This window comes from Oryzias latipes, chromosome 10 (genome assembly GCF_053564925.1).
Source record: "Oryzias latipes strain Hd-rR chromosome 10, Olatipes_Hd-rR_3.1".
In the NCBI taxonomy this organism is placed as follows: domain Eukaryota; kingdom Metazoa; phylum Chordata; class Actinopteri; order Beloniformes; family Adrianichthyidae; genus Oryzias; species Oryzias latipes.
The window spans coordinates 27,658,823-27,686,815 of NC_136246.1; the positions used below are offsets into that span (position 1 = coordinate 27,658,823).

At 38.5% G+C, this 27,993-nt stretch overlaps 1 protein-coding gene and 2 long non-coding RNA genes across 3 annotated transcripts in view; 1 reads left to right on the forward strand and 2 right to left on the reverse strand.

The window, feature by feature from the left end:
- LOC144994920 (uncharacterized) overlaps window positions 1-17,219 on the forward strand; it is a 60,764-nt gene extending 43,545 nt beyond the window's left edge. Inside the window, exons 3-4 of the long non-coding RNA XR_013658618.1 lie at window positions 16,621-16,717; window positions 17,086-17,219. This is a non-coding gene — a long non-coding RNA (uncharacterized LOC144994920). The remainder of the gene's footprint in view (window positions 1-16,620; window positions 16,718-17,085) is intronic.
- Window positions 17,058-18,686, reverse strand: LOC111948058 (uncharacterized). The gene is made up of 4 exons (XM_023959443.2): window positions 18,433-18,686; window positions 18,151-18,322; window positions 17,628-17,776; window positions 17,058-17,413 (listed from the first exon to the last, which is right to left on the reverse strand). Exons 1-4 carry the CDS (start codon window positions 18,590-18,592, stop codon window positions 17,253-17,255), a joined length of 642 nt encoding a protein of 213 aa, XP_023815211.1. The 5' UTR covers window positions 18,593-18,686; the 3' UTR covers window positions 17,058-17,252.
- Window positions 18,687-19,182: 496 nt separating this feature from the next.
- LOC144994963 (uncharacterized) lies at window positions 19,183-20,245 on the reverse strand. The gene is made up of 3 exons (XR_013658703.1): window positions 20,131-20,245; window positions 19,921-20,017; window positions 19,183-19,815 (listed from the first exon to the last, which is right to left on the reverse strand). It is a non-coding gene; the product is annotated as an uncharacterized LOC144994963 (long non-coding RNA).
- Window positions 20,246-27,993: the final 7,748 nt, after the last annotated feature.

Below are 27,993 nucleotides of genomic sequence, written 5' to 3' on the forward strand. Positions count from 1 at the left end.
AAGCCAATAAAAAAAATTTAAAATGCTGACATTGAACCCATTACCTCCAGATGCAGACCCCATTGACTTTTCCACTGAGCTATCTCTACTGATACAGAGTCACTTTGCCATTGTAAATTCATTAAGTTTTTTTTGGTTTTTACACAACGTTCATAGTGTATTGTTTTATTAGGAGAAATCGAATTGCAGCGATCCTGAGCCACAGTACGTTTTTAACAGGAGCCATGGTAAAGTGTAATGAACTGATACAGTCCGATACAGGAGAGGCAATAGAACTAGTCGGGAAACGTTTAGGATTCATTTAGTGTTTCTACAGAATAGCGCGCCCAACTGTTCGAACACAAGTGACATATGAACCGTGGTTCGACCAAACGGAACATTTGGTGCTTCATACGTCATCAACCACGTGATCTGCGCTATAGTTGACACATGCCCCGAAACATTGTGCCGAACCACTCTGTTTCATGAAGGTGAAACACGCGCCGAAGCCTCTGTGTCAAACAGGCCATCCCTAGTGAATTGCCATTTTCTTTAGTAGTTGTTTTCTCCTGTTTTTGTTAGTCTAGCGAGGTTAGTGTTTTGTCATTGATTTCCCTTTTCTTTCGTTCACAGGTAAGATTACATGTTTCAGTTAGGTGGGGTTTTGTTTGTTATTTTGGTCTTTGTTCACCCTGAAGCCTTTTTGTTTCACTTTAGTTCTTGTTGATATTTATTTATTTGTAAATAAATTAGTTAAATTAATATGGAGACATTCGTTTGGTGCGTTTGTCAATTTAAATTTGGAGACAAAACCATAACTTTTTATGTTATGCCCCCTAGATACCCCTAGACTCAAAAAGGGGTGTAACATCTGCGTCGCACAAAGACACGGTGGTTGGAACCAAAAATCTCAAATTTGGACTCATCAGACCAAAGTACAGATTTCCACTGGTCTAATGTCCATTCCTTGTGTTATTTAGCCCAAACAAGTCTCTTCTGCTTGTTTCCTTTCTTTAGCAGTGGTTTCCTAGCAGATATTCTACCATTAAGGCCTGATTCACACAGTCTCCTTTGAACAGTTGTTGTAGAGATGTGTCTGCTGCTAGAACTCTGTGTGCCATTGACCTGCTCTCTAATCTGAGCTGCTGTTAACCTGCCATTTGTGAGGATGGTGACTCAGATGAACTTATCCTCTGCAGCAGAGGTGGCTCTTGGTCTTCATTTCCTGGGGCGGTCCACAATTGGGCCAGTTTCTTTGTGGCAGGCATCGCAGGATTCTCAGGTTGTGTGGAACATCCGACTATGATTTGAACCAGATTCAAGCAGCCAAGTGCGAGAAGTCCGACCTGCATGTTGTCTGGCTGGATCTGGAAAACACCTGTGGTTCAGTTCCTCATCAGCTCATAACCTTTGCGCTAGAATTCTTCTACATCCCAATTTGTATCCAGAGCCTAATATGCAACTATTTCAGTAGTTTCCAAGTATGCTACACCACACAGGAAGCTACCACCAGTTGGCACCATCTTGAAAAAGGCATCGCAATGGGCTGCTCAATCTCTCCCATCATCTTCATGGCAGCCTTCGAGGTCATTCTAATTGGTGGTAGGCAAATGGGGCGCGGGACAAAGTCACAGTCAGGCCAGCGACTACCAGCCTTGCGGAGTTACACGGATGTTGTAACAAGCCTGCTGCAAACAGCGCCATGTATTACCAGGTTCCTGAAGAGGTTTGAAGATCTCCTTGGATGGGCCGGAATGAGAATCAAACCCTCAAAGTCTCGCAGTCTCTCGATCCGGAAGGGGGTGAGGAATGACCACATCTCTTTCACAGTGAATGGAGAAAGAATTCCATTGTCGGCTGAGCAACCAGTGCGAAGCTTGGGAAGACTGTATACGTCGGAGCTGTCTGACACCCACAAGCCGGCCACCATTATGCTCCAGCTTAGGGACGGACTGGAGAGGATTGACAAAAGCCACCTCCCAGGGAAATTCAAAGTGTGGTGCTACCAATTCATCCTCTATCCACGCTTGATGTAGCCCCTGAAATTGTGTGAGATTACATCATCCACAGTAGCAAAGATGGATGCCAAAGCAAACAATTTCATCCGTAAGTGGCTTGGCTTACCTCGAAGTCTGTCCAACACAGGCCTTTTTGGGAGAAACACACTCCAGCTGCCACTGAAGCCCATCAGCCTAGGCTACAGACAGGAGAAGACAAGGCTTGTGCTTGAGCTGAGAGATTCAACCGACCCTTTTGTAAGAAACGCCAAGGCTCCTGTCCGAACCGGAAGCAAATGGAAGGCAGAAGAGGCTGTTGACCAGGCCATCAGCAAGCTTAAGCACAACGAAATTGTGGGAAAGACGCAGTCCGGCAGAGCTGTTAGACTGGGGAACAGCCCCCAAGTTCTGGTCGAAAGCCACAAGAAGCGAGAGGAAAGAGCTGGTGATTGAAGAGGTGACCAGGAGCGAGGAAAACCAGTACAAGATTAAAGCACTCAGCCAGCCACAACAAGGGCGTTGGACAACATGGGAAGGCGTGGTCAATGGGTGGTCTAACATATGGAAGATGCCCCCAAGCAAGGCTGAGCTTCCTCATCCGGGCCACCTATCAAATCAAATCAAATCAAACTTTATTTATAAAGCACTTTTCATATAAAAATATAACACAATATATAAATATAACGCTTTAGATTAAAACACAACAAAATATAAAAACAAGCATTGACGAATTAAAAATAAATAAAATAAAAATAAATAAATAAATAGGGCCCCCCCCCCCCGGACCTAGCCCCCCACTCCTTTCATACCTCCCACCCCTTAAGTGATGGCAAGGACAATGAGAAATAGGTTGAGCACAAAAACAGGATGCAGGAAACGCTAATAATTGGAACCTCCCCCTCCGAGAACAGCCGCATAGACAGCCAAATGCAGCATCACAGGCGGGGACCGCTCCACCACAGCTAAGCGGTGATGCAGGTCCCCATCTAGAGCCGCAGTGGCTGAAAAGTAGCCGACCCAGAGGGACAGGATCCAACTGAGGAAGCACCGGAAATAAAAATGAATAAAAATGAGAATAAAAAAGTAAACATATTGATAAAACATTAAAACATTAAAATAAGGTTAATTAAAATGACACATTAAAAATCAGGTTCAAGTTCATAAAACAAGATAAAATGGATAGATAAATAAATAAAATAAAAATAAAAAGAAAATATAAATAAATAACTGAATAAATAAATAAATAAATAAAAGTAGTAAAAAAAATAGCTAAAAGCCAGGTTAAAAAGATAGGTCTTGAGCCTTTTCTTAAAAGCATTAATGCTCTCTGCGGCTCTCAGGTCCGCTGGCAGACTGTTCCACAAACGGGGGCCATAGTGCTGAAATGCAGCCTCTCCATAGGTTTTAGTTTTTACAGTTGGAATGGTCAACAGACCAGTGCCAGAGGATCTCAGGGTCCGCGAGGGTTCATATCTTACTAAAAGATCTGATAAATAAGAAGGCGCAAGACCGTTAAGACATTTAAAAACGGTTAAAAGTATCTTAAAATCAATCACCCTACCCAGCCCCAGCAATCTGAGCCTATGGTTTGGCTCAGAGGAAAACTGCCATCTCTGCAAGACTCCAAGCCCAACATTACAACACATCCTGTCCGGTTGCAAAGCAGCTCTGGCCCAGGGTAGGTACAGATGGCGGCATGACTAGGTCTTGAGGAAACTGGTAGAGGTCCTGGAAGTACGGAGGATGGAGGCAGCTAAAGATCCTCCCACGAAGACACCGTCTTTGATCCACTTTGTTGGAGAAGGGGCTGGAGCACAGAACACCAACCAGAGAGGGACACCATCACTGCTAACACCAGGATGCGACTTGAACTTAAGGGTGGACCTCGACCGTCAGCTCAAGTTCCCACCAGAAATAACTACCACCGCTCTGCGACCAGACATCATCCTGTGGTCCTCTGCAGCCAAAGCAGTAATCCTGGCAGAGCTCACAATCCCTTGGGAGGGAGGAATGGATGCTGCACATGAAAGGAAGAAGGACAAATACACGGAGCTGGTAGTTGAGTGCCGAGATGCTGGGTGGTCAACCATCATCTGCCCGGTGGAGGTCGGCTGCAGGGGCTTTGTTGGAACATCCACCCAGCTCCCCCTTAGGAAGATGGGAGTGTCTGGGTCGAAATTGAAGAAGGCATCCAAGGACTTGGCGGAAGAGGCTGAAAAAGCCAGTTTCTGGCTATGGTTGAGGAGGAAGGACAGTTCGTGGGGAAAAGATGGGTCCTAAGGGCGGCTGCGGGGGGCGGCAGGGAGACGTCTCTGCCGTTGCTCCACCACCATGACATGTTCCGGGATTAATGGAGCGAAACATCAATGAAGGGTGGCTCCCGGCTGATGACCCTGCAGCTGCCCAACTGGCACCGTCGGAGGTGCGTCAGGCGGAAACGCCATGCAGGTAGCGTTTACCTGTGCTTACACCGTAGCGCTTGATGGTTTTTGTGACTGCACTTGGGGACACTATCAAAGTTTTCCCAATTTTTCTGACAGACTGACCTTAATTTCTTAAAGTAATGATGGCCACTCGTTTTTCTGTACTTTGCTGCTTTTTTCTTGCCATAATACAAATTCTAACAGTCTATTCAGTAGGACTATCAGCTGTGTATCCACCTGACGTCTGCACAACACAACTGATGGTCCCAACCCCATTTATAAGGCAAGAAACCACACTTATTAAACCTGACAGGGCACACCTGTGAAGTGAAAAACATTTTAGGCAACTACCTCTTGAAGCTCATCAAGAGAATGCCAAGAGTGTGCAAAGCAGTAATCAAAGCAAAAGGTGGCTACTATGAAGAACCTAGAATGACATAGTATTCAGTTGTTTCACACTTTTTTGTTATGTATATAATTCCACATGTGTTAATTCACAGTTTTTATCCCTTCAATGTGAATCTACAATTTCCATAGTCATGAAAATAAAGAAAACTCTTTGAATGAGAAGGTGTGTCCAAACTTTTGGTCTGTACTCTAACTATTTACATGTCCAAAGTGAGTAGCCTGGGTTTGAATTTGTTTTTTGTTTTTCCTTTAATTGATAGTTGAGCTAGTGAAAGCATTATTGATTTATTAGTAAAATCTTTCTTAAAGGTAAAAAAAAAATTATCAGGCTAAATACATTTCTGTTAGTTTACTGTTTAATCCTGGAGAACCAAAGAAGAGTTTTTTTAACGTTAATTTGAACATTTGTTTTTAGTCATTTTGGTCAGCAGCAGTTAAAAGTAATGAAAATCCAAATCTAAAATTAAATCAAATTGGATGAAAAGTATTATATATTTAATTAAATCAAATTTGAACTTGAATCAAATCACAAATGTGTGAATCCAAGTCAATCGACTAAGGATTTTGGCATTAAACCATATCCTTTATTATTTTGAGCCAATCGGTCATCGAATGCATATTTGAATTTACATTCAGATGCTATGCTGCCACTGCTTTGTTAGTTAACAAGCTATATGGGAGTTTCCATTTCATCTCAGTTGTCTTTAAAGAGGATTATTCTCACTTTACTGCAGGCTTACGCTGAATATTGGCTCCTCGCTCCCACTCTTAGATTTTTAAGCTCTGAAGAAGGCATTTCTTGGCATGCACAAGTTCTAACGAGGATCTGGTTGAAGGTCGTGTTGCTCCAGGATGACGCGATCTCCGCAATTTGACTCTGTAAGGACATCATCTGTTGACAGACACAGTGGCAAGTTCACATCAAGTTCACAAAACATGCATAGAGATAAGGGAAGTGTCTGGTCTTTGAAGTCGGGGCCGTGGATCACTTATCTGTCGTAAATGATGTATACAGGTGGCCCCACCTGACAGTATCTGTGTGCGAACAAGGTAACGTAATACCAAAGGAAACAAGCCTTTGAACTTGTTTTTCTCCATGTCATTAATACTGTACACATTTATTTGTTGTGATTTTTTTTGTTTCTTTATAAATATTCATGTGCTTATTGCCCATTTTTTATTTAGATTGAATTGCTGAACATTCAAAAAGATGCATTTCTTTGAGTGATTCCCTCTGCTGCAGCAGACCTGCAGCACAGCAGGAGTAAATACGGCTTGTTTTGCGTGAATCACTGCAATGCAGCTCAACAGATAATAATGATGAAAGATGACAATCAGTGGGATATCAAAGTGCAACTGAGTCCAAATGCCTTCACTCGAGCAACTAATTAAGTCACATCTTCTGGAGAAGCCCTTTTGCCTGTGAGAATATTTTGGTTTGATCACTGCGCTCCCACTGCCGCATGACTGATTTATGACTCCGTACACATGAGCCACAAGTTTTGCTTTATTCAAAAGATGGTGCTTGTTTTTAACACTGCAGGTTCAACACAAAGATGCTGGAGCTTTACAGCATGATGTTTTATGAAGGTTAGCATGTCACATACAATTATTGAAATGGTTGTAATTCATGAAAGATTCAGTTTTAAGGTTTGTCCGCTGCAATAGTGTAAAAATACAGAGTGATTAAACATTGAATTACAATAATAAAGCATTTTGTTTTATATGAGCTTTGAATGCTAAGCTGCGTTAAGTTTCACTGTAAGTCAATGTACAGATAAGACCATAGGTCATGCAGGGCAGGTAGAGTTTTGAACGTGGCATGTTGGTCTGGCAGCGCATTTTTGGCATCACTGTACATCAACAGTTCAAAGGTTTGAAATTTGGCAAAGAAAATGTGTTGCATCAACCAGTCAGGAACTCATTCTTACCTTTTTATTTATTTATATTTTTACCTCCTTAGACTATTGTGGAACAGCAAGTCCTCATGGGTCACAGAGAAACTGGGTCTCATGAACCCTAACATAGAGACGTTATTACTGATGTTTTGAAAAGCTCTTTTTATAATAAAAATTACCTGCCTTTCATGCATTGTAAATAAGCTATACAGATATACATTCAGTGCTTCCATGTCGTGATGAGGCTAAAAACGCAGAAAGTAGCTCCTCCTACACGCATCTGGAGCATCAAGTTTATGAACACATTATTGGACAATTGCCAGGCACAAATATTTGACACACAAATCATGTTCGGTGTGAACATGACTTCTGCATCTGGCTCTTACTAAAATGAACAAGAAAAAAAGACAACAGGATCCGAATCTCATCACTGATGTCATGCATTTCTGCAAAGTAAAAGCTCTTTTCAAACTACTTTAAACTTGTTGACTGTTAATGGACCCTTTTAAACAAGCAATTTCCACACAGACGTCAATGATTGTTAGTGTTGTGACAGGAATAAGAGGGAGTCTTTGGGAAAATCAGGCTCCTGATGCACTTGGTTAATGGCTGCTGACATACCTGTCCTCTGTTTTGCAATGCTGCCATTGTTCAGCTGTCATAGCAAAAGGGTTTCTGGATTAAAAAAGACAGACTGAGATTGTCTGCTGTCGCAGGACAGCATAGCTCTTCTCACATTTAGAATAAAGGGTCAGCTTGAAGATATTCACAATAAACATGCAATAAGAGTTATGACAAAAGTGTATCGTTTTTTTTAAGTACTGGGTTGACGGAAGTTGGGCATTTAAACAACTGTCTCACAATAAGAACTTTCTTGTTTAATTTTCCATCTTAGTACTTCTGTGTTTTCTCCTGGCACTCTGGTACGTCTAAGTGAACGATTGTCCTTCCTTGTATGTGACCCAGTTTTAGATTGAGGGGCTGTTAAAGGTGTGCCCTGCCTTTGCCTTTTCATGGCAAGGATAGGTTCCAGCAACATCTAACCCTACTAAGACCTATAGGTGTGTCATAGGTTTAGCTGTAATTTGATTTGGAATAAGAAAATCCCAAAGTTTTTTAACCAACACAAATGGCCTAGGAAATACAGAAATTTGCATAACCATGTGCCTCCCTTTACTTACCAAGTCTGTTGAAGTAAGGCAAACTTTGATTGATTACTGATTACCTACAATAAAGACAGAAAAGAAAATTGGCACAAAATTGAATAGAAACAACCAAATCAATGACCTCTGTGGAGTATCTTTTTTCCCTGTGAGAAATAAGAAAATAAAAACATTTATTTCAAAGGTCAAATTTGGTTGATGCAAAACTTAAGATATGAAAATGTTTTTTAACCATTTTTAGTCCACTGGCTCACTAATAAACAGTTAAACTATTAAACAATGTCTCTCCCCTGATTATCATCCTCATCACCCAGCAGTCGTGTATATATATATATATATATATATATATATATATATATATATATATATATATATATATATATAAAGCTTAGTCGGAGAAGGAGACATTATTTTACCATGTAATTCTGACGACGTACTCTCTTTTGAGTTTACAAATAGAAACATGAAATTGAATTACATTCTTTCTGAGGTGATTAAATATGATATTTTAACTGGATAAATGTAACCAATACAACCATCATGAACCACCAATAGAAGCTTCTTATTCACAACATTTTGCTTATAATTAATTTGAAAGGATTTACACAGAGTTCAGCTCTGACTCCCATTTAGATGTCATTTTGTTTATTTACCCATAAACATCTTGGACTGACATCCTCATTTCCTCTTTGGAATGGTTCAAACTTGTTTTGTAATAAACTTTGCTAACACAGTGCTCTTCATCACTTTGCATACAGTTAGAAGTGCCTAAATCATGTCTGATCTTGGTTTGTCAGCAGCACACACAGCAACACTGAAAGCACACGGTCCCCTCGAGCATCATCCTTCAGGAACAATCTGCTCTAATGATTTTCAGCGTGATTGGATTTCTCTTCATAGGCACAAGTCTGTGTCTGATTCTGACCACTGTTGATTTGGTTGTCAATGAAAACCCTGTAATGAGATTGTGAAGTATTGTTCGAGGTAATACTTTCAACCCACCTTTCAAGCTATTGTCAACCACTTGACTCCTATAATTATCATTATTCTTTTTTTTACTTTGCGATGTGTTTTTTTTTCTTTCTTACTTCTTCCTGTTCTAAACACCTGCCCGTTTGTCAGTTGGTGTTTTAATTTATTTAATTTATTATTTTCTTTTCAACCATGAAACAATATAGGGACATTTTCACTTTTCAGTTATTAAAGAATTGGATATATATTCTAATTTAGGTCACAAGAAGCCAATTTATGATTAAAGTCATTAATGACTGTTGGTTACAGGGAGCTGGTTTAGCTCGTGCTGGTTTGCGGCGCCTTCCGTCCGTGAAACCAGGGTTCGACTCCGGGCTGCTCCCTGTTCCCTTCTCTACCTCTGTGCCGGTCCCAAGCCCGGTTTGAGAAGGTTGCGTCAGGAAGGGCATCCGGCGTAAAACATTGCCAAGTTTACCATGCGACTTGTTCGCTGTGGCAACCCCTGATGGGAGAAGCCAAAAGAGGAAGAAGAATGACTGTTGGTTACAGTTACCCCAGTATATGAGTAACAAAATCCCACATGTATCAATAATATCTTACATGTGATCCATGCCTGCACCGACCTATATATCAAAAACTAAATTAAAAACTAGATTTAAAATAATTTTTAACAATGTTGAATGAGTTTTCATGCACCTGTTGAACCCTGGAGGGCAAACACGTCACAGAAAAAGACAAATAAATTATTAGTCTAATTAATGATCAATGATAAATCTAATACAATTCTTCTAGCCCTACATTCTTGAAGGCCTGATATCAGGATGTCTTTTGAGGAGGTAGTCAGCCTGGGTCGTACCTTGATGGTTGGGCTATTGGGACCGTCTCCTAGGTTGCAGCCCTCCTCTTCTTGGTTTTTGATTTTGCAAAGACACTTGGGCCCTTTGGTGGGAGGGTGGTTTAGCACCACTGTCAACAAACAGAAAAAAGCCCCCAAGCCCAATATAAATAAATAAATACATCATCTTCATTTTTTTTACTCAACCAACACAGAACACACACAGTGCAAAAGAAAGGAGGTTGCCATCCATTCTTTTTTTCCTATCCCATTCCTTGTGGGATGGCTCTGGTGACTAAAAGCTTGGTTGGTTTGGTTTTTCATTCATTCTTTCTGTTGGGGACCTCAGCATCCGACCAGTTCCCGTCTCCTGGGTGAGGGGAGTGGTCTCAGCCTGATTCGGAATTTTCCACAAACCTAGTCAGTGGCCTGTGAATCTAGTTTTCTGAGGTTGCCAAAGGTCTATGGTTCTGCCTTCTCTTCCACATATAGTATTATTATGGTATATTTTTTGTCAAATTACACACAAACACCTGTCTGTTTACTGTTGTCAACTAATCATCTAACAACTTTTCACCATTAAATATCTCAAAAGTTAAACTGATTTTTGTGACAAACAACTAATATCATGACGGCACTGTGGTGAAGTGGTTAGCACTTTTGCCTCTCAGTGACAAAACGCTGGTTGTGAATCCATGTTAGGTCCTTTCAGTGTTGATTTTACATGTTCTTTTCGTGCAGTATTTTCATGCAGGATTAAAAGAAAGGGTTTTTCAGCCATTGGCATAAAAAGTATGAGCAAAATAAATAAATAAATACAATAACAATTATTTGCAGTGGACACAGTCTGTGGTTTTTTTTTTTTTTTTTTTGAGCTTTGCAATGATGAGTGTAATATTTAGACAAATTACTAAATGTTTGACAGAAACTGAAAATTGTAGTTCGCTGGCAACAGATAATTTTCACAAATAATTTTCAATAATCATTTTAATGTCAGTTACTAATTTAATTTGATCATTCTCTACATTAGGCTTTTTTGTGTTGACTGTCAATGGTGAAAATGTCTGTCAGTGAACGTTGTCAAATAGTTTGATGCAAATACACACAAAAAGAATGAGAGATGTTCCTGCTAAGCACATCAATGTATTCTCCCCACTTGAAACAAGAAGGCAAAGAGCTAGATTTATAATATGCTACACTGACTCAAATCCAAAAATGTGCTGGCACATACATCAGAGAACAGCGTGTCTGAGCTCGCACAGTTCTGACTTCCAATCTGAAAGGAAAAAGTGAGTGAAAATGAATCTTGATAAATCCTTTTCTTCTTTTTTTAAGTGACAATTAAATGAAGCATTCTACTAGAAAGAATAGAAAATAGTTATTTTGAAGAAGCAATCTTCAAACAGATGCGCAAAAATACTTTTATCCCAGCAGTACATTGATCACCCAACTCCATAGCAAAGGTCGGGTGATAGCTTCATTTTGGACTCTTATTTGGATACTTATTTTCCTGCCATAAACCACTTTCACCAAAAATGGGTCCAGTCTCACAATATTGGTAAATAGTAATTGGTGTATACTTTTATAGGTAGCGCTTTTCTACCTTCCTTTAAGGGCCAAAGCACAGATTCAGACTGATGGCGGCTCTGCCGCTGAACACTGGCGCCAATCTTACACCAGAGGCAAGGTGGGGTTCAAGGTCTTGCCCAAAGACACTTTGACACAAAGCAGGAACCAACCTGCAAACTTCCGATCAGTGGTCGACTGCCCTACAATTGAACCACGGCTGCCCAACCATTGAACCATGGCTGCCCAACCATTGAACCACGGCTGCCCAACCATTGAACCACGGCTGCCCAACCATTGAACCACGGCTGCCCAACCATTGAACCACGGCTGCCCAACCATTGAACCACGGCTGCCCAACCATTGAACCATGGCTGCCCAAGCTTGTGGAAAATCGTAGTAATGGCTTTTGAAATGGCCATTGAGAAGGTGGTGTTTATGGATATCTGTTAAACAGGTCATTAGTTCTTAAAATATTGAAAATGTGGAAATTACCTTATGATTGCAGATCAGAGATCAGATCAAGCATATTCAATCTCTTTGGTTTAATGTTCAACATTATTACTCCTTTCTTAAGTTGAGTATACAATCTACTGCATCACAATAACCACAGCTAGCAGGTTGAAAAATGGAAAGATGTGTTGGAGGAGACAATACATAAAATGAGTTATTGACCAGTAAATAAAAATGCAAGACTACATGGGGCAAGGAAATTATAACCTTAAGACTGCATGTACATTGAATGTGTTAGGAAAAATTGCATTCAGTTTTCTCATAAAATAATAACTTTAACATTTTTTGGGGGGATTTTTCCTGCAGATAAACAATTACATTTTCAGGGCGGTAATATTTAAACATTTTTAAAGCTCTTGGTAGTCTGTTGCCATTGATGCTACAATGATAAATATATGCAGTGGAGGGATACATCTGTACTTGAAATCAAAGTAATAATATGATGGATGTGGACATGGCTTATTTTTAAAGACATGGAGTGATGGATGTGGTCAAATATTTTTTTTCCCCAAACATTTAGATTTTAGCTTTAGAAATTAACAGTAACATATACATTTAGCTTAGATTTTATTCATGTTTTTGTTAAACATAAATTCTATACGTGTCAGTGTCCTTAGGCAAGCCAATGGACTCCACATTTGGAATGACTATACGGTAGCGCCATGTCAATGCAGCGGAGCTGCCATCAGTGTGTGAATGTGTGCGTGTGCATGGATTAGTGGGACTGTGACCTTAAAGCGCTTTGGACCTTAATTGAGCTAGAAAAGTACAGTACAAAAGTAAAATATGAACAACCCATTTACCATCTATAAAAGTAATAAAAATGAACCAAATATTAGAAAAGTTGGCTAAATCTGCAAAAAATTAACTAATTTTTAAATGCTTAACTTTTATATTTTGTACCCCATAAACTCAGGTGTGATAATAGTTTTCCTAACAACAGGGACCAAGTCAGATGATATATTATGACATCAGAAAAATTAAAGAAATCAGAGTGCTGCTTTTTATGTTGGGTATTTGCATAGCTTTGCACATATAGTCAGTGACCTGCAGGTGTGGGAAACAGCCCTATTGTTTATAAAATTAAAACAATTTAGCTTTTTTAACCTTCTGTTATTAATTTGAAGATTTCCTTTGTCTTTTAAACTTGTTTTGTCTGATCCCAGGCAGCACATTTCGTCTTAACTTTTGGTCTTTTCCTGTATGCAGTATAGTCAGATTCGTGGTATTTCCATTTTATATTAGCACTTTTGTATGCGTCACCTTTGTGCGTCACTCTGAGATCCATCCTTATTACTTCAATTACAGGATTATACTGAGCTCTGGCCAGCAGACGCTTAGAATAGATTTTTGAGTGGTGTGTGGACATCTTTTTATGCAGTCAATAAAAGTGGCTTAAGTGATAAAGCTATGTTTACAATCAGTCTTTAATCAAGTCTATCAACTATTTCATTATTAAATTGTATACTACATTTGTCTATTTCATTCTTTATGTTTCAAATCAAATGAAATGAGCTTATTTTCATAAAGGAACCTCCAGTTATTTCTTCAACAGCCTACATTTTTATTTTATTTTCTCATGTAATAGCCTATCTCCACATCAGCTAATTTGTGTAATACTTTTAAGTGTGTAAGAATGACATGGCTTCATTGACATATATAAGCATCAGTCATCATTTGTACCAATCTTAACCTGTCCTGACTCCACTGCAGCAGTGATACATTATGTCAAAGGAACAGAAAAAGACAGAAAGCCCAATTCAAGTGCTTTGTGGTAAAATGGCTAATGACATGTACTGAAGTTGAAGAGCAATAGGTGAGTGGTAAAATTAAGCATCAGCTCTGTGCCTGTAAGCAAATTTTCAACCATCTAACAGTGGGAACATTAAGCAGTTCTTAATGGCACTACTACAGTGCTTCAGTCTCTATTATTAATGCACATTCATTGATTTATTTATTCATTTGCCTAATGGGGAGTGTACAAAAATCATCAGAATATCTCGTACAGAGGTGTTTGTATTTATTGCACGTGTTTGGAAAAGTTTTGATTATTAATGAGAATTTTTTTTAAAATGCAAGAATTCATAAATATTCAAGAGGGTGCACAGGTACAACTCTTCGTGTGCTGTAAGGTTCTTGTTTTCTTCATAGGTGTACATAACATATTGGCAAATAAAGCTATCAGAGCACAAAACCTACCTTTCATTCACCCAAGTCCACTGATGACCCAAAAAATATGCATGCATACATTTGACATGGCAAGTGGCTACAGCACATATTAATGGGAAATACTTTCTCTATATGTAAATGAGGTGCTGAACATCGCAACAAAAATAGTACAAGCATAAAACCAATCACAGTTTTGGTCTGTACTAACTCAATGGTCTGTTGCAGTCCTGAAAGAAACCACTAAATGTCTGTGCTAAAAGTAAAATTTAATTTTCCATGTTTTATGCTACAATAAAATATAAAAACACTAATTTGCATATTCTCACTCAGCTAACTCGCTTGTGTTTTCAGTCAGGTTCAGTACTTGCTGCCTTTTTGAATGCATCCATCTTCCTCCCTTGCACTTCAAGTGACAACTGCCAACCATGCCTTAAAATATTTCCATTTTAATTGACTTATGGTAAACATTCATCCTGGTGTTCCAGTTATTTGCAATGGAAGAAAAGCGTAAATAATAAAGACATAACCACCTTCCACTTTCATAAATATTTGATGTACATTCACCTTGAATCAGATTGTGAAGTAAAGGACGCAGTATGTATTCGTGCACGTGTGTGCATGTGTTTTCCATTCATATTTTATGATGAGGTTGGTTATGTGTTTTCAATGTGAATTTGTGTGAACCCATTCAAGCCTGAGTTTGCCCATGCATCATGTGATGATATGAAATGGTAATGCAAAATGATAGAAAAGATAATATAAAGTCTAGATAGTGCTGATGTCTATCTTTTTCTTTATTTTGCAGTTATTTGAGAAGGAAGATGTGAAAATGTGTTGGTACTGCTGCTCTGTCAGTAAAGGTTAAAAATTCCATTGGAAAAATATATTACTTCATCTTGGATTGATTATGACAACTTCTCTCCCACTCAAAATTTAGAAGATCCAGATGGTCGCTGGTCTTTAATGACGAGCGTTCAGTGCTATGGGTTGTTGCACTCTGAAATGAAATTTTAAAAAATAAATGAAAACAAAAAAAAGCAACCAGTCACATATGAAGCCCCGAAATGAAATTCATTACCAAACTAAAATCTGCATTTGTAATTAATTTAAGTGGCATCCTTTTAGAGTTATAACAAATACAAGAGTTGGTGTATTCTTTCTAAAACTCTAGAGTGAACATTCTTTGGAAAGTTCTCTCCAAGTCTCCCATAAGTGTTTGACACTTGTCGGTTGTTTTGCATTCACTCTTCTGTCTAGACCATCCAATACCAGCTCAATGTCTTCTCCATCTTTTTAAGCTTACTATCTTGTTCTTTTGTCCTCCGGTAGTTTTGGCAGGGTTTGTGTTTCTGTTTTGGTTCATTGTCTTGTCTTGTCTTGTCAATTGCATGGTGCCGCAGGATGTGGCAGTGTGTGTGTTCAGGAAGACTCTCACACTGTGAAACTCTGGATCTAGAACAAGCAATCCCATACCATCACACCTCCCCTTCCATATTTGACGTGATGGTATCACACACAGCGGAGACATCTGGGGGTATTCCAAAAAGCAGGTTATGTGAGTTACCACGCTAACTTTGAGGCTAAAGAAGCGGATAACCTCAACTTTCGGTTCCAAAAACAGAGGTATATTTCAGGATACGCTTAGTTCCCATAGCAACTCATGCTTTAAACATAACCTGGTCTGGAGCAGGTTTAGTTGAAGGTTACTTGGTTTTCAGGGAGGTGAAGCAGCATGGCGTGTCAATTTGAAGATGATTTAGTGGAAGCTCAGATAATACTTTTTCCACCGTGAGAGGGTGATAAGACCACATATGGATGTTGTAAAGTGAAGTTTTTTACATTAATCTAAATTCATTATTTGCTTTAGTTAAGATTTGGTTTTTGACCAAATGTGTTTAGTTGTTTAGCTGTTTTACTGTGTTTTGCCTAGTCATTTTATCCTGTTCTGTTTAGTCCTTTCAGCACCATGAGTGAGAGGGAGGAAGAGGATGATAAGGTTATTTACCACTCCTAGTGCTTCATTGTATTATAAGCACTGAAGTTAAAGTGTGGGTGACATGGCCTATTTTAATAAGCCAAAATATAGTAAATAGTCTCTATTTCATGTTGCGATTGTTTTTAATATTTTTCGAAAAAGAATAAATAGCGAAAAACGCGATATAAACAACGAGGACGGCCGCCGGCTTCACGCATTCCGCCGAATTCGCGCCGCCCTGTTTGTGACGTAACGAAAGGCAGACAACATGGCTAGCACCGATAGCAAAGCACAGAGTGATGCTACCGTCTCTATTAGCGATTTATCATCAGATGAACAGAAAGATGAAGAGGAAAGTTGCGGAGATTATCATGATGATGAGTCACTTTTGCAACCGTATCGATTCGAACCCTTTTGCGAAAGTGAGGAGGATATAGCAGAAAGTAGTAGGTCTAGTGATGCCGATGACGATAGCCAGCATGAAGATTCTGCTAGACTCCAGAACACGGCATGGTTAGTTGCCTTTCGTGATTTTGGAACCTACGTAGACTAGGCCTTGTGTATACATCTGTAAAAGTACACGCAGAATTGAAAAGTCAATCTAATAGGGCCTAATGGTGAAATTTTTTCAGTGATTCCTAACAGTATATATGTAGGACAGCTGGATTCAGTTTGTAAGTTACAAATGAATGAGATGAACTAAAACTAACTTTTTGTCATAGGTGCCAGTGTCAATGTTGTGCTGTCATGCCTCTAGTGATGGAGTGTATTTGCTGCCGTGAAATAGATGAAGTCCAAGGAGAAATGCTGCGCAGAGGGGTAAATGCATCCTGCATCACTGAAGTGCATAGTTTCCAGACCTGCTGCCTGAATCCTGATGTTTTGAGGGTAGCATACTATGCTTATGTTGATCATCATGGTAGAATGGAAGAAGCTACATCACATGAGTGAGTATACTCTACATGTCGAAGGTTGACACAGAATAGATCTAATTACCAGGGTATACATTGGTAGCATAGCAATTGAGTTAAAGTTAATTTAGTAGCTGGTAAAAACAGACTCTCGGTCAGGCCTAGGATATGATATATTTATTTACTTCCATCAACAATAAAAACACTTGCATGTAAACACGTCAATATATTTCAAACACTGACAGACATGTAATCAAGTCTTTATTCTATTTTCAGAAGATATCGATATATCGCATACAGGCAGTTTGTGAGGCTGTGCTGGGGACATCTTGGGAGAGCGGTTCGTGTTACCCTGCCATCCTGTGCTGTGAATAAAATACGGTCAACTTTTTCCGCACCAACTGGACAGTATGTTGGATTTTTGTATCCTGCATTAGACTGATTCAAGTGGACTTGTATCTGGATTTGAACTGTGAGACAGCAGTTTCTTTGGTTGGTCTTTGGTATTCACCACTCAATGGAGGAGGCACATCTCTGACATCCACATCTTCTCTGGGGTGTACGAGTCTGTCCAGGACATCCTTGATGATCTCATTGACATAGTCTGAAATGTATTGTGGAATACATATAAATGTATATGTATATTTTTACCTATACCAAACAAATGTACGTGTATTCTTAAAATTCACATGCCTGTTCATTGGAGTGAGCCAATACATATAGAAATAAAGCAATATATTATAAATAAAGAATCGTGTTTTTTTCATATAAATAATATGAACATAGGTTTATTGAAAAATGGAAAAAATACAACTTACCAAATGTAGGTTCTTCTAAAACTTTCCTCACTGTGTGTCCCCCTTTCTTCCACTTTGGCAGGGACACTGCATACTGGAGTTCACCTGATCTGGTACTTTGTTGAGTCCGCCCACTATTTTCATTGAAATGCATCACTGCTAACAGTCCTCTATTAAAAAAAATATGTATTGACATAAACATTCAGCTGAAAATACTAACATCTTGAAAATATGTTACGCTAGAGCAGAGGTGGGCACTGAGGGCCGCATTCCTGCATGTTTTCCAGCATACCCTGCTCTGGCATGTTCTAATTGGCTGGACACACCTGAACCAGGTAATCAGCCATGAGTAGGGCAAGATTATTGGCTGGACACACCTGAACCAGGTAATCAGCCATGAGTAGGGCAAGACTATCTGGAAATCATGCAGACACACCGGCCCTCGAAGCCTGGAATTGCCCACCCCTGCGCTAGAGACAACTATTTTTTCTTTGATAAGCTGATAAAGCAATGTTTCAAGTACCAGCATATAACATGTATGTACCTGCAAAGCTGGCCCTCATAAGAAAAGGCATACATTTTCGGAGCGTAGTGGTTCAAGAGGCTGTGGAACGCCTCCAGAGAGGATGTCTGCTCCCGGTTTGATGCCTGTTTTAGATCTCTGATGAGGTATGTTGTTGTTGCCAGTGTTTCTAATTTCACCATCAAGGTAGAACCTGTAAGCAAGCAAATTGGATGTACATCATCCAAACTTACTTATACTTCTACAGATGACTCCAATAAAAAAAAAAGATACGGCTGTGTAAAATATACAAAACATACTTACATGGTTTCAACCACTTCTTTCTAGCTGCTCTTCCTCTCAGCCTTTTATGCTCACATTTAGGGAATAACTCATTGTTGTGCGTATGAATATTTACAATATGATTCAGCACAGACGTCCACTTGGCTTCAACTAGGTTTGGCTCTGCTGAATCTGTTGACATGACTGACCAATAAAGGTGATTGATTATGCTGTCAATCCACTCTTTCAAGTCTGTGCAGTCTTTTTCTTTGGAAAGTGCCACAAGTTTTTTTTCTGAGACCTGGAAATAATAATAAATATATTGGATATTTTACAACTGGAACAACTTCTGATAAAGAAAAAAGACTTGAGGAAATGAATAATACCCTTCGCAACATGCCAAACGTCCAAAAGGTGTTGAACATCTGGCAAATTCTCTCTGATCCATTTCCGTAACTGGACATGCCTGTCTGTTATTATCACATCTATATCTAGACCCTGTTGTGTTCCCAAGAAATTAACTGATCTTATGAAGCCCTCCTTTTCCATATGCGAGGCACCACCAACTTCATTGCTCTGTAAAAAAAATAGAAGCGATGGCAGTTTATCATATTTTTAACATTAAATAATAAATAGGTAGTAGTAACTCCTCATTATCAAGAAAGATAAATACCTGTACCAGTTGCATGTCTATGATAACATTTGCTGGTAATTCTAACATGGTGTACGTCCCATATTTTGCGGAAAGACCAGGGCTGTCTGAGCGACCATCTCCAGCCAATACGATGCCTCTTTGTTCTGCTTGAAGACATGCAATGAGCCAGGCTTGCTGCTCAGCCCACAAGTGTGTGATACTGGGAAGCAGATAGTCTTTTTGATGCCTAAAGAATGTTCTTTTGGATATGCATGCCACTTTCATGTTTTGGAACATGCGTAGTACTTTAGTGGCTACTGCACCAGTAGACAATATTGCTACAGATAGCAAAATATTGCCTAAAGGTATGTCTCCAACAAAAGGCTGACTCTTCCATTTTGTAACTTTTTTACAACTCTTGCATGTCCAGAGGACACACAGCATTGTACCCTGGGTTGTGGTTGACATGTCCATGTCCATTTCTTGACAAAAAGCACAACACTTCAAATTGAGCAGCATGCTCAGAGCAGACCAGGCAACTAAGAAAAAACGCTCAGTGGGTGGGGGTGTGGACCTTCTTTCAGAGTCAGAGGAGGATGGGGTCTGTGAAGAACTTGGAAGATAGTCACTATCATCAGCTGATACGGGATCCGGCTGACTGGATGGAAGGTCTGGTGATGAAGGAATGATTGGTTCAACTTGTATAGATAGCTGCTTGTGGTCACACAATGGGCAAAAATCTTCATCAGTTTGAGTGCTGATTTCCACAACTTCAGGCATTGTCTGTGACCCTGTAGAAAATGAATTATGAAATTGCATTATGTTACTTATCATTTTGTGAATTAAGAAAACAAAGCACACATCTTTAAATAACTTATATTTCAAGTAGGCCTAACCTTTTGTTTTTTTCGTTGGACCTTTCGACCTCATATCAACCTGCAGTCTAACAGTGCGACTAGTTCCTGGTTGCCTAACTGTCTGTGTGGTAGCTTCCTGTAACATGAAATTTATGAGTTCATGATAATTATTTTCACATTATTAATTTAACATTAATGCAATTCACTAATTACTTTAACAACAAATACATATATATGTGATCATCTTACATGTACAGGGACTGGTTGCGGTTCATCTATCTCCATTTCCTCTTGAATATGTTCAGGCAGTTCAACTGGTTGGGCTAGAAGCTCCTGTACTTCCTGGAATATTGTCATAGATATTGTTAGTATTATTAGTTGTCTTGCTGCTAAACAGCTTATAATTAATTGTGTGAAATGTGTACAGGCAACATTTAATTTAAATGAAGGATTATTCAGTATAAAGATCTGTTACTCTGTATAATACTCTGTATAATATAGCATAGGGAAATTTTTATATCAATATATATACCGTATATATATTAAACGTTAAACTCACTCTCTTTTGTAATAAATACATTATGTAATAAACGTTAAACTCACTCTCTTTTGTGCCAGCTTTTCGGTCACAGATTTTCTCTTTTTTTACTGGCTCCTGCCAGTGCTGGTACTGGGCGTTTCTGTTTCGGACGTTGCCACTAGCGATCTCTTGAAAATGGTGGGGATTGCGTTCGGTTTCAATACTTTTTTATATCTGACATGCATTCCCATATCTTTCATGAGCTGTGGTGTTTCTTCAAAACAGTCTGCCTCAAAATGTTCGCTGCATAAAGTTGACGAAGCAGTTGGCACCCAATTCGTCCTCGTTCGCTGAACTTGTTTTGTCCATTGTTTCAGCAGCGTTTCTTGTTTTGGGAATTTATACACAGATACACTTTCACTAGATGTATTGCTACATCCAGCTGCCACACAACGACTTGGCATGTTGATGATTAACAGAGAATTAATGAGAATTAACGAATTAACGATGATTAACGAGAGAAACGAAGACTACCTGTTTTGTTTACCTGCTGTCCGAAGCGGAACTACGAAAGTCAATGCCTTTCGTGACGTCACAGGTCATATCGGGGTCACTTCCAGCCTGCGCTCTTAGCGGCAAATTAAAATCTCTGATTCCTTCGAAAGATGTCTATTATTCATATGCTTCAGATTTTTTTCGACGCGAACTATTGGTATCAATAGAATCAGCGTTTAAAAGGCTTTTTTATTTGACAAAGTTGTTCAAAGCATGGCATCCACACTTTAAAGTCAGTCATGTTAAAAAACTCTGTGTTTCATGTTGCATATTCACATTTTGTCATTCATTTTAATGTTATAAAATGAGAATATCTGCGGCCTCAAACTTAGACATATGAGAGTTCCCGGATTACATTAATTTAAGATGGAAAAACATTTAATTCAATTGGAGTAACATGACATTTAGTTAGATAAATATGTACATTTGAGTTGTATAAACAATTATTGAGTTGGATAGATGCATAGATAAATTAGGTTGAATAAATTTAACTCATTACTCTTTACCAATTGAATCAATTAATTTAAGTTGTATAAGTTTGATTAGTTATATACTGTATATGTATGCATCACAATGAAAATGGAAATTAGATTAGAAACTCGTGCGTTTACTTTGTTATTTTTCTCCAAGCAGAAACTCTTTCTTTTGCTGATGCAGCCATACTCCTTTTTTTGATGGGCGTAGAATCTTCATATGCCGTCATTAAAATCTCCGACTCCTTCTCACTGAAGTATAGCGCTCTCTTTATTTCTCCACGTGTTTCCATGGTGACTCCGGAAATCGGCAATCCATTGAGAATGTCTTTATGTACCTGCCATGCACGCACATTACCCCAGGGTTACCAGGTCGAGCGTAATTACGCTTACTGATAGGTCTTTTGGAACCCAAATAACCAGAGTAAGCAAGTTTATACAGACTTCAGCCAGAGTTCAGGGTTAAAAGTCAGGGTAGTTTAAATGGGCCTTCTGGATTACCCCCCTGTTCACCCTTTGATGGGTTACAAAGATTTTGCACGATGCACCAAAGATTCCACATTTTATTCACTGGTCTATAACACCTCATTCCTGTGTTTTATCAGTACTATGTTCCCTGGCCCAGATAAGCCCAGGCCACTGTTGTAAATAAAAACATTAATAGCTTAACTAGTTAAAGAAATAAAAAATAAAAAAAAGCTTCTCTGACTTATTTTGACTCCATCTTTGGTCCGGCCCACTGAACAATATCAGAGACCCGTGTTTTTTTGTTTTTTTTTATCTGGCCATACGATCAAGACGTGACATTTTAATCCCCCCTTCTGCAGTCTGTGCTCCAACCTGAAACCCTCTAAAATCCCTGTCAAATAGAACAGAAGACAATCTTTCCTTTCTACATCGTAGTCCATCTTTCCCGGTTTAGCTTATTCTTTTAGAACAATTGCGTTTTTTAAACAGCGCACCCTGTTCTGTGTCCTGATTGGCTGGAGACCTTGTCAATCAATCTCCTACGTGCCATGTGTCCTGTACAGAAACGCGGAGCTCTTCAGATCAGAAATCTGTGATCGATCAGATCTTCATTCTAAGATCCTGGACCTAATTTATATGAAGGTTTGAGAATTTAAACAAGGGAAAAGGGTGAAAATGTGTGAAAATGTTTGTCTGAGTGTGTCTAAGTGTATTTAGGCAGTGAGGAGTTTTACTGCCATAAACGTCTGTAATCATTCTCCGTGGATTTCACCGATTACGGTTATTTTTAGAACGTAACTCCTGCAATAAACGAGGGAACTCTGTACTGGTGAAAAGGTAATGCAGAAATATGCTTAGCTGCAGCAGAAGACACTCAAATTTGCTTTTCATAATTACTGGATGAGAAACAGACGCGCAGGACACAGCGCAGCTGAGCAAACTGAGGAGCTGCAGCCCTCAAAGTCTTTATTAGGATTATGACAGGAGAGAATCGACTATTTATTGTGTTTTTTTTTTAATGTATCAGTATATTTTTCCTGAATTTTTGTCTTTGAAAATCATAGTGTTATTTGGTCATTGTTTTATTTCATAAATAATGTTATTTATTTTATTAAAAGGATCATGAATGAATGAAACTTTATTCATACAGTACTTTACAACTCCTTGAAGGTACCAAAGGGCTTCACAATAAAAAAGAGATCTGAAATGGAAACAAAAGTTTTAAACTAAAAAACTCTAGAATATTCTGTTTTAGAATATAATTTTCAATCCAAATGTTTTCATCTAGACTCCATGTCATTTCTTTCTCACTCCACGCATTTGCTCCTGGTCCGGCCCTTTTATCGAATTTTAGAACCCAATATGGCCCGCGACTTAAAATAATTTCCCACCCCTGCTGTAGGCCTTCAAAAGACTGCGCAGCCAGACTGTAAACCACAAACTGATGCATGTCTCAGTACTGAAGGTCAGATTGGATTTAGAAATTCAGCATCATAGTAAACATTGATTTTGACAGTAATTATGGACCATTGAGTCCAATTGAATTTAGTTTGTTAATACAGATACTGATGGTATAATCTTTTCGGGCTGCTGTCCGGCGATGGGGTTGAATCATCTTTATTGGTTTAATACGGTGGCCCAGAAGGGTCACAACACAACACATTAACTTTACACACAACACATTAACTTTACACACAACACATTAACTTAACACACAACACATTAACTCACAACACATTAACTTTAACCACAACACATTAAATGACAACACAACACATTAACTTTACACACAACACATTAACTTTACACACAACACATTAACTTAACACACAACACATTAACTCACAACACAACACATTAACTTTACACACAACACATTAACTTTACGCACAACACATTAACTCACAACACAACACATTAACTCACAACACAACACAATAACTCACAACACAACACATTAACTCACAACACAACACATTAACTCACAACACAACACATTAATTCACAGGACAACACAATAACTCACAACACAACACATTAACTCACAACACAACACATTAACTCACAACACAACACATTAACTCACAACACAACACAATAACTCACAACACAACACAATAACTCACAACACAACACATTAACTCACAACACAACACATTAACTCACAACACAACACATTAATTCACAGGACAACACAATAACTCACAACACAACACATTAACTCACAACACAACACATTAACTCACAACACAACACATTAACTCACAACACAACACATTAACTCACAACACAACACAATAACTCACAACACAACACAATAACTCACAACACAACACATTAACTCACAACACAACACATTAACTCACAACACAACACAATAACTCACAACACAACACATTAACTCACAACACAACACATTAACTCACAACACAACACATTAATTCACAGGACAACACAATAACTCACAACACAACACATTAACTCACAACACAACACATTAACTCACAACACAACACATTAACTCACAACACAACACATTAACTCACAACACAACACAATAACTCACAACACAACACAATAACTCACAACACAACACATTAACTCACAACACAACACAATAAATCACAACACAACACATTAACTCACAACACAACACAATAACTCACAACACAACACAATAACTCACAAAACATTAACTCACAACACAAAACATTAACTCACAACACAACACATTAACTCACAACGGAAGTAAAGCTCACTGTGACGTTACTTTCTGTTAGGCAGTTAGCACTTCCATTGCTGCTTTACTTCCGTTGTGAGTTAATGTGTTGTGTTGTGAGTTAATGTGTTGTGAGTTATTGTGTTGTGTTGTGAGTTAATGTGTTGTGTTGTGAGTAATTGTGTTGTGTTGTGAGTTATTGTGTTGTGTTGTGAGTTAATGTGTTGTGTTGTGAGTTAATGTGTTGTGTTGTGAGTTAATGTGTTGTGTTGTGAGTTAATGTGTTGTGTTGTGAGTAATTGTGTTGTGTTGTGAGTTATTGTGTTGTGTTGTGAGTTAATGTGTTGTGTTGTGAGTTATTGTGTTGTGTTGTGAGTTATTGTGTTGTGTTGTGAGTTAATGTGTTCTGTGTAAAGTTAATGTGTTGTGTGTTAAGTTAATGTGTTGTGTGTAAAGTTAATGTGTTGTGTTGTGACCCTTCTGGGCCACCGTAGTTTAAGGCAGCTGTACTTCAACGAGAACATAAACAAGTAAAATGGTTTGACATCCTCCGTGCATACCTTCTGTGTTTTGACTCAGAGCTTGAAAAGCATTTCCAACTTTCAACCAGTCCTTGGACAATTCAAAGTTTTCCCACTAACTTCACATTTAGCATAAGCAGTGCATTTTAACCTGCTTTAAAAAAAGACAATCTTTAACCTTTAATTTTGATTATCAACAACCAAATTAGCAATGCTGCACAAAATTTAATCTGTTCAGACAATAACACAGGAATTAGAAGTCAAAAATAATCAACTTCTGAGTTTCAGAATCATTTTTCATTTAGGGGCTTTGGGAGAGTAAATAGTCCCCAAGTGTTTGTACTTTATGAAATAGGCAAGATGTAAGTCTTTTTAAGACTCTTTGCATCACTCTCTTTTTGAGAGTGATGAAAAGAGGAGGTGAAATGCTTTACATTTGTAAGACAATCGAGCAAAAATGGAAAAAAAAGACTTCAAGTTAAACTTGAAGCTCATGGCTGATTGGCTAAATTGAAGGTGTCTGGAGATAAGAGACTATGGAGGCTGATTGGAAATGGAGGACAGATCTATAAGAACAAAGATGATAAGGACGGTCTTCCTGGCTGAACCTTCAATAAGCTTTATTAGGTTGCAGCAAGAACAAAATGATAACTTTGAGTCTGTCATTTAATTCAACAGAACCTGTGATGGCCACACATGCTTTCACAGACGTGACAAAATGGCAGTAACCCTTCTTGCTCTTCACACCTTCATAGCTGTTTCACAGTCTGTTTAAGTTACAGATGCATTTTTCACTCAAATGTTTGTTATACTTTCCCAAACACAACATGCACACGTCTTTTTGTTTGACATTTATTTTATCTAATTTATTTCAAAGACAAATTTTAGTATAAAACTTAAGTAATCCTTAATTCTATTTTCTTTTGCCAGGTTACAGTTGAAAATAAAATTTTTATTTTTTGCCTATATTTCTAGTTAGTAAATATTTGACAGTTTGATGTGTCCTCAGAACCCCATATAATATAATAAAAAAGTCACTTGAAAAATTAGGAATGGGTGCAAGAAAAGTTAAAAGCTTAACTCTATTAAATGTTTTCTTTCAAAGCAGCGAGTTTCTTCTGTACATAACTAAAGAAAAAATAGTTAGATAACCTTTTATGTAGAAAATGACAGTCTAAACTTACCAAGGTCAAAACCATCTCTTAGTTTTTAGTCAATTTGCACTAATCATGTTGTTCAAAAATTATTTTCACGGTCATGTTGTTTATTTTTGAGATTATCCAAAAACAGCTATTTCATAAGTAATGCTTAGATGTAGATGTGATTATGTAACAGGAAAGCTTAAAGTTCTGCCAACTTTATGCCTTCTTGTGATTCAACATCAGCTCATTTCACCCTAATGAGGTCAGACAGTGATTACAAGCCCCCTTCAGGTAGAAAACATCAGACCTTCCAACTCAATTTCACTGCCCGTGTTTTCAAGTCGCACCTACCCAGCAGGCACGTTGTTAATATTTGATGTGAAGCGCTACTTTTTCCTTATAAAAACTTACATCATTGTTGTTTCAGCTGATGTGGAATCTCTGCGGCATTTTAGATTAGGAGAGAAGTAAAAGCGAATGATTAAGAAGGTGGCGGGCTGAGTTAAGAAAGGCATTCAGGATGACTAAATCAAATTCATATACGATATAAGTTGTTCAAAGGAAAGGATAGAGAGATGGAGGACCGCGGGGTAATTAAAAAGGGTGTCATTGCACTCATATTAAAGAGATAGCTAGTTTATTCAAAACCCACTTCTTTTTCCAAAGGTACAATAAATTTCAAGTCACAACATCAATTTTTTTTGGTGGCTATTTTTTTATATGTAAGGCAACACCAAAGGACTCCAAAACAACTCAATTCATTCATTGAAAGCTTTAATCCAAAAATAGAAGGCAATACCAAAAACGGCAATTTAAAAGTCAGAGAAATCCCTCAAAAGAGGAACAAGGCACTGAAATATTCCAGCAGAAAGGCAGTGAAGGGTCGTTAAATGTAGACAAAACAACCAATACAATTGTGGACAGCTGTGGGATTCTTCATGAGAACCAAAGGCAGAACCAAACTGGGAGAAGCCACAGTATGCATGAACCATAAAAAACAGAAACTATAGGCAGATTTACACCTGTCCGTCTGTGATGCGTCTCTGTTGCATTGAGTTCATACAAAAAAATACAACATCCAGTAATCAATTGGAATGTATCCATTGCCTCTATCGTCTCTGCATCTGATGTTCGTCCCTGCGCAACAGAACGCGAGCGTCATGAAGGAGTTCAATTTGCAGTTCATTGGCGCATTGATGTTGCTGCAAAAAAAACGGAGAAACGGGAAAAAGGGAAATAAAAACTTCAGTTGCATTTTCAAAATGAAAATATGTGTAATGATTTTTTTTACTTAAGCAGATGTGCCCAAGTGATAATGCATGTTAACACCGCTGATAACACTACCATCCATTTTGGCCATACAATTTAGAAGTACAAAATCATGACTTCATTTATGACACAAACATGCATTATACAAGAACTGATGGCCAAAGTATGAACTACTCGACTTTAGGATGGCAGGACAAACCACTCCTCCAGAAGCCAGGGGGGAGGGGGAACGGACCGGAGATGCAACGGAGACAATGTTAACTAACTGACGGTCGTGAGACGGACTCCCCACAGAAAAAAAGGGAGACGCACCATAGACATAGCAGAATAAATCCAGCAAAAGACATCCGTGAACAACCCTGACATGAAACAAACTGATGGCTTAGTTTCACCTCTTTTTCCTTAAAACCTTTCCTCAGCCTCTTGTCTAATGTACTTGTGTATT